This window comes from Dermochelys coriacea, chromosome 28, assembly GCF_009764565.3.
Source record: "Dermochelys coriacea isolate rDerCor1 chromosome 28, rDerCor1.pri.v4, whole genome shotgun sequence".
Taxonomy (NCBI): domain Eukaryota; kingdom Metazoa; phylum Chordata; order Testudines; family Dermochelyidae; genus Dermochelys; species Dermochelys coriacea.
Genome location: NC_050095.1, coordinates 493,282 through 500,445, shown reverse-complemented (window position 1 = coordinate 500,445; position 7,164 = coordinate 493,282). Strand labels below are relative to the sequence as shown.

Genomic DNA, 7,164 nt, shown 5'->3' with positions numbered 1-7,164 from the left:
GCTGCCGGGCGCCGGAGGAGTGGGGGGCCGCTGCCGGGCGCTGCGGGAGTCCCAGCCGTGTCTCCCGGGCCCAGGGCTGTTTGCTCTGCGATAAGCCGGGCAAAGGGCCGGGGTGGATGCGACGTCACCGACCCCCCCCCGGTGCCAGGGGCAGAGTCACGGCTCGGCCTTGGAGCGGGTGGGGGGGGGGAGCCGGTGCCTGGCCCGGCTGGGACGGTGTGGGGGGGTGATGTCAGTGCTGGGGGGGGCAGGACCAACTCGTCCCCAGGGCGGGGGAGGGGGACCCCGGGTGGGACAGTAACGAGGCGCAGGCTCCGTTAGCCGGGGCGGGTTTATTAGCCCCCCCCGCCGCCCCCTCCCCTTATTTGCGGCGGCGGCCGCCACGGTTCTGCCGCTTCTCCTTGCGGCGGGCGCGGGCCGGGCCGGGCTCCGGGTGGGCGGGGCCGGGGGTGGGGGGCGGGGCCGGCCGCGGGGGCTGTCGTGCCCCCCCCGCCCGCCCCTTGTACAGCAGGTGGAAGATGAAGGCGTTGGAGTACCTGGGGGGGAGAATACAGGGGTCAGAGGTCATGGCAATGGTGGGCAACGGGGGTCAGAGGTCATTGGTGGTGGTGGGGGCTTGCGGGGGTCGGGGGAGTCAAAATACAGGGGCGAGGGCCAATAGGTCAGAGGTCATGTGATTGGTTGGCGCCATGGCAGGGGTTAAAGGTCATGGAGAGGGCATGAGGTCACAGGTCATTGCAAGGGGCGCAGCGATGCTGGGGTCAGAGGTCACATGGATGGCGGATGACCTGGGTCAAAAGGACATTCTGGCGAGGCCAAGGGAAGGGTCACTGATGTTGGGGTCAGAGGTCATGCTAACGAGAACAAGGGGTCAGAGGTCATTTCAATGTGTGATCGGGTCAGAGGTCATGATGCTGAGAACAGAGGGTCAGAGGTCATCCCAGTGTGTGATCGGGGTCAGAGGTCATGCTAATGAGTACAAGGGGTCAGAGGTCGATCCAGCATGTAAGGGGGTCAGAGGCCACACTAAAAAGGGGGTGGGGGTCAGAGGTCACTCGTGATGTACAAGGGGTCATAGAGCCACAAGGGCCAGAGGCTAGGTCAACGGGGCTAATGACAGTGGGGGTCAAAGGTCACGGCACGCGGAAGGGGTCAGAGGTCATGTGAGCGTCCGCCCCCTCCCCCGCCGTCCCCCCGGCACCCACCAGGGCATGGCGTTGTCGATGCCGGCCTGGCGGAAGGGCGAGCGGAAGGGGTTGACGTGGGCCGGGCCGGCGCTGCCCCCCGTGGCCATGGAGACCGTGGCCTCGTCCACCGCGCAGCTGTACTCGCTGCACTCCGTGAAGTAGGCCGGGACCCGGAGCGCCTGCGGGGGAGACGGAGACGTGGGGACCCAGGCGTCCGGGGCCGGAGCCCTCAGGGAGCCAGGCGTGAGGGGCTGGAGGCGCTGTGGACCCAGGTGTCCGGGGCTGGAGCCGCCGGGAATCCAGGCGTCCAGGGCCAGAGGCGTTGGGGACCCAGGTGTCCGGGGCCGGAGCCCTTAGGGAGCCAGGCGTGAGGGTCTGGAGGTGCTGGGGACCCAGGTGTCCGGGGCCAGAGGCGCTGGGGACCAAGGCGTCCGGGGCTGGAGCCGCTGGGAATCCAGGTGTGCGGGTCCGGAGCCACCGGGGACCCAGGCGTCCGGGGTCAGAGGCGCTGGGGACCCAGGCATCCGGTGCTGGAGCCGCCAGGAATCCAGGTGTGCGGGTCTGGAGCCACCGGGGACCCAGGAGTCCGGGGCCGGAGCCGCCAGGAATCCAGGTGTGCGGGTCCAGAGCCACCGGGGACCCAGGCGTCCGGGGCCAGAGTTTGGGGGTATGGCAGGAAGAGAGGAGTTTGGGGTGCAGCAGGGGGAGGGGAGTTTGGGGGTTCAGAGGCAGGTGCTGCGGGACAAGGGGAGGTTGGGGGGGCGTGGGGCGGGGGCACCCACCTGCAGGCGGGGCAGGGCACTGAGCCAGGTGTCCTTCAGTGCAAAGCCAGAATTGAACCCTGAGAAATAACGGGCGGGGGGGGGCTCAGGGGTCGGCCAGAAATGAGGGGATCCTCCCTGCTGTGCCCCTGGGGAATCCCTTCCCTCACTATCAGCCCTTCCCTACCCCCCGGGACCCCACCCCTGACTGTGCCATCCCCACGCGGTGGGGTCCCCCACGTGCCCCCCCAGTGAGCTCCCTTTCCCCTCCTTGCCACACAGCCCCCCCCAGCTCCCCCCTTGGCCTGGACCCCTCCCCCCAACAGCCCCCCCGGTTCTCCCCTTGGCCTGAGCCCCTCCACCCAACAGCCCCCCCAGTTCCCCCCTTTGCCTGGGCCCCTCCCCCTAACAGCCCCCCAGGGTCCCCCCTCCCTGATCTGGGTCCCTCCCCCTGGGCTCCCCCAGCCAGGACCCCCGTGGGGGGACACTCACCGATGACCAGGTCGGGTTTGGGGCCCTGCAGCAGGGGGGTGGGCTGGGCGCAGAATTTCAGCTGCAGCCCCCCCCGCCCCCCCTTGGCCTTGGGGGCTGGGCCAGGCCAGACGCGCACCCCCTGCGTCTCCTGGGGGGGGAAAAGATGGGGGGGGGATGATCAGCCATGGGGGGGATGAGGCTCAGGGCTCCCCCGCCCCCCTGGCCGCCCCCTCACCGTTCTCTGCAGCAGGAGCTGCTGTCCGTCAGCCTCGGGGGGCAGGACGCCCCCCAGAAACAGGAGCTCCAGCGACACGTGGGGCAGCAACAAGGACAGCTCCTGGGGGGCCCAAAGAGGAGGGGGCATCACAGCAAGCCCCACATAGCCCCACAGCACCCCCATACCCACCAGAGCACAGCCCTGCCCCATGCTGCCCTCAATACCCGCCAGAGCTCAGCTCTCCCCGACGGCACCCCCTGCCCCCCATACCCGCCAGAGCACAGCTCTGCCCCACGGCACCCCCCATACCCGCCAGAGCACAGCCCTGCCCCATGGTGCCCCCTGAACCCCCAAAGCTGCCAGAGCACAGCCCTGCCCCACAGCGCCCCCTGCCCCTCGTACCCTCAGTGCCCAGCCCCCATGCCCCAACCCCCACCCCCAGCACCCCCCCCGCACCCAGAAGAGGGGGGCCATGTCCGACTCCTTCCCTGTCTCCACGATGTGAATCTTCAGCGACTGTTTGTTCAGGATGTTCAGCTCCGGAACTGGGGGGGGGTCAGAGGAATGGGGGGGTCAGAGGGGGGCAGGGGACCCCCCCAGGTCCCAGACCCCCCCCCAGAACTGGGGCTCCCCACCCCTGACCAGATGGTGACGCCAGCTTCCCAGCCCCCCACCACCACTCATCCCTCCCGCGCGGAGGGGACCCCCCCGCCCCTCCAGGTCCCCCCTCCACTCACAGTGCCGGGGGGCCAACTGGGTGATGATGTAATAGACGGTCAGGGGGTAGCTGAGCAGCACGGCCAGGGGGGAGCCCAGCGGGAGCCCCCGCCACGCGTAGTACTCCTGCCACGAGCCTGGGGGGACACGGGGGTCAGCGGGGCTGGGGGGCAGCCCCCCGCCGAGCTGTGACTGCCCCTCCCCGCCTGTGGAACCAGCCCCGCCTCCAGCTGTTACTAGCCCCGCCCCGGCTGCCACTGGCCCCTCCCCCCAGATGGGACCAGCCCCCCCAGTTGTCACTGGCCCCTCCCCCTCCTCCCAGTTGTCTCTGGCCCCTCCCCCAGATAGGACCAGTTCCCACTGGCCCCTCCCCCAGCTGCGACCCCCCCCACTATTACCCGCCCCTCCCCTGTCTCACTGAAATAGGTCCTGCATGTAGGGGGCTCCGGGGAGGTGGGGGGCAGGGCAGCTCCCCCCTCTGGCCTCAGCGCTTCGAAGGGGTTACCTGTGGGGGTGGGGGGAGGGAAAGGGGGTGTTAGTGCGGGGACGTGAGCCGGCGCCCCCTAGAGGGGACAGGCCCCAGCCCCCCCCCGCCCCCGCTCACCGCTCTGCAGGGGGCCGGGTGTCCAGTCCTTTCTGCCCCCCAGCCCCACACCGTAGTCGGGGGCCCGGACCAGCATGCTCTCGTGGGCCCAGTACCCCCGGGTCAGCCCCCGCGCGGCCAGGAACCCCTCCTTGTTGAACCCGTCGCTGGTCACCTCTGCAGGGGAGACGGGGGGGACCCCCGATAAACCCCAGCTCTCTGCGGGCCGCAGCCCCAGCCCCCCGCCCCGCCCCACCCCGCTGGGGCTCACCGGCGGCGAAGCTGAAGGGCAGGTCGGCCAGCTGGCGGGCGCGGGCCATGTACCCCGCCATGCGGGGGCACCAGGCCCGGTGGGCTGCGTCCTCGGGGCTGCGGGCCCAGTCCGTGGCCCGGCACCGCTCGGAGCAGTACAGCACGGCCCGGCACTGCTGGCTGGGGGGGGCAGAGGGGGGGCTCAGAGCCAGCCATGGCCCCCCCTCCGGTACCCAGCCGCGCCCCCCTCCTCGCCCCCCGGCCGCTGCTCACCACGGCGCCAGCCGCCCCTGGAACCCGTGTCCCTTGCACACGTGACAGGCTCGCACGCGCATGGAGGGGAAGGTGAAGGTGGGTTTCGGCCCCCAGCCCCGCATGGGCCCTGGGCTCAGTCGTACCCCGAGCCGGGGCAGCAGGGGCTCCAGCGACCTGCGGGGAGAGCGGGGCTCAGCGGGGCGGGCGAAGGGCACGGAGCCCCCCCGCCTCCCCCGCCCACTGTGTCACACTCACTTGTGCAAGGCGGGGTCCCCCACGGCCAGCAGCCGGGGCCGGCGGGGCTCCCCCGCCCCCAGCGGGCAGGCCATGCTCCGGCCCAGCAGGTCCAGTGCCAGCTGCTCCAGCGGGGGGGGCGCGGCCGGCTGGGGGGGGGGCCCCGGCCCCCAGCTGGAAATCCAGGCCCATCACCGTCCCGTGTTCATCTGTCACCAGCAGGAGGTGCTGCACGTGCACCAGGGCCTGGCCTGGGGGGGGCGGTGGAGGTGAGACCGTATGGGGGGTGGGGGGCGGGGCATAGCCCTAGGTGTGGGGCAGGAGATGGGCCCAGCGGGGGTGGGTAGATGGAGGGTGCCTGGTGAATAGGGGTGTCTGGCAGGGTGGGGTGTAGGGGGACAGGCAGAGGAGGGGGAGGGGGAGAGGGAGAGGGACTGGTGGGGAGCCCCACAGGGCCAGGGGCTAGGTGGTGGGTTGGGGGAGGGAGAGGCATGGACGGGGGGCCCAGCGGTGGGTTGGGGAGGGGGCCAGGCAGGGGAGCCCCACAGGAATGGGGGCCCAGCGGTGGGCTGGGGGGCCAGGGGCCAGGCAGGGGAGCCCCACAGGAATGGGGGCCCAGCGGTGGGTTGGGGGGACGGGGGCCAGGCAGGGGAGCCGCACAGGGACAGGGGCCTGGTGGTGGTTGGGGGGACGGGGGCCAAGCAGGGAAGCCCCACAGAGATGGGGGGCCCAGCGGTGACTTGGAGGGTACCTGTCTCCGGCCCCTCGTCCTCCTCGTCCAGATGCAGGAAGGTGACTGTCCGCTGCAGGTCCCGCAGTTGCAGGGCGTCCTCCCAGCAGAGCCGCCCCCGGGGGTCCCCCCGGGCCCCCCCCGGCAGTGCCAGGCCCAGGGCCAGCCGGGGGTTGGGCAGCAGGTGCAGCAGCCAGAGGGCGGGGTCGGGGGGCAGGCGCCGGATGTGCCCCTCCTGCCGGCGCTGGTGCTGCCCGTCCCGGGGGCCCCTGGCCTGGCGCCGGTGCCACCCCAGGAGCAGCTCTGCCAGGTCCAGCACCTCGGCCCGGTACCCAGTCACGAACTCCATCCTGGGGGGCTGGGGGGGTTAGAGCAGGGAGCCACCAAACCCCTGCCCTGGTACCCCATCATGAACTCCATCCTGAGGGCCGGGGGAGTTAGAGCAGGGAGCCCCCCCAAACCTGGACTCCCAAACCCATACCCTGTGCCCCCAAACCTCCACCCCGGTACCCCATCATGAACTCCATCCTGGGGGCCTGGGGGGTTAGAGCAGGGAGCCCCCCAAACCTGCCCCCTGCACCCCCAAACCTCCACCCCAAGCCTCCACCCTGCGCCTTCAAACCCCCACCCCAGTACCCCATCACGAACTCCATCCTGGGAGCCCAGGGGGGTTAGAGCAGGGAGCCCCCCAAACCTCCACTCTGCACCCCCAAATCTCCACTCTGCACCCCCAAACTCCCAGCCGGGCAACTGGTCACAAACTCCATCCTGGGGGAGTTAGAGCAGAGAGCCCCCCAAACCTCCACCCTGTGACCCCAACCCCCCAAACCTGTTACTCGGTCCTGAATTCTTTCCTGGGGGGCTGAGACACCCCCTAGGCCCCCCAACCCACATCCTGTGTCCCCCATTTCCCTATCCTTGACCCCCATTCTAGTACCCCCGACCCCCTCCCAGCCCCCCTGAATAAAGTCCTCCCAGATTCTTGGACCCGACCCCCTAAACTGCCCAACCCTCCCACTGCTGCCCCCCTCAAAATAACCCCAATCCATCCCTGCCCCCCATTGCCCCAGCCCCCCCCATACCTGCTTCCTCCAGCTGATTTGAAGGTAAATACCCGGGCACCCTGAGATTCCACTGTGACATCACGGGGTTCCGGCTCCCCGGGGAACCCCCTCCCCCGCCCTGGGGTAGGGGTGACACCCTCTGCTGCTCTCCCGGATGCCTGGGTCCCATCTCCCCTCCCCAGGGGTGAGCATCCTGCTCTGCCCTCCCGGACGCCTGGGTCCAATCTCCCCATCCCAGGGGTGAGCACCCTGCACTGCCCTCCCGGACGCCTGGGTCCCATCTCCCCTCCCCAGGGGCGAGCGCCCTGCTCTGCCCTCCCGGATGCCTGGGTCCCCTCTCCCCTCCCCCACCATTCGCTAGCGGTGAGCACCCTGCACTGCCCTCCCGGACGCCGGGGTCCCCTATGCCCAGTGAACAGTTCGCTCTCCACTTCGCCACAAAATATTTAATGCCCCTTCGCCCTCCTGCCCCCGCCCCCCAAAATGCGGCCAACGTCCCAGAATCCCCTCCCAGAATCCTTTGCAGCGGCGGCTTTGTCCTCTTCCCAGCATGCCTTGCGTCTCGCTCAGCCCAGCCACCTCCCCAGAGCCAGCCCCAGGGCGAGGCCGAGGGGCCGCCATGGGCAGGGGCGGGGCCCCCCGCCTCCGGTGACCCCCGGCTCCGTCTTCTGGGGGGCGGAGCCCAGCCCG

At 70.6% G+C, this 7,164-nt stretch overlaps 1 protein-coding gene across 1 annotated transcript; it reads right to left on the bottom strand.

Annotated features, from left to right (window-relative positions):
* Positions 1-352: 352 nt before the first annotated feature.
* On the bottom strand, positions 353-6,289 carry ZMYND15 (zinc finger MYND-type containing 15). Its single transcript, XM_038386175.2, is given in 14 exon segments — positions 353-536; positions 1,206-1,366; positions 1,970-2,028; positions 2,441-2,570; positions 2,658-2,759; positions 3,096-3,184; positions 3,377-3,493; positions 3,775-3,861; positions 3,961-4,116; positions 4,211-4,371; positions 4,465-4,620; positions 4,702-4,838; positions 4,840-4,931; positions 5,432-6,289. Coding segments are annotated over 14 exon segments (1,950 nt in total). The 5' UTR covers positions 5,760-6,289; the 3' UTR covers positions 353-361.
* Positions 6,290-7,164: the final 875 nt, after the last annotated feature.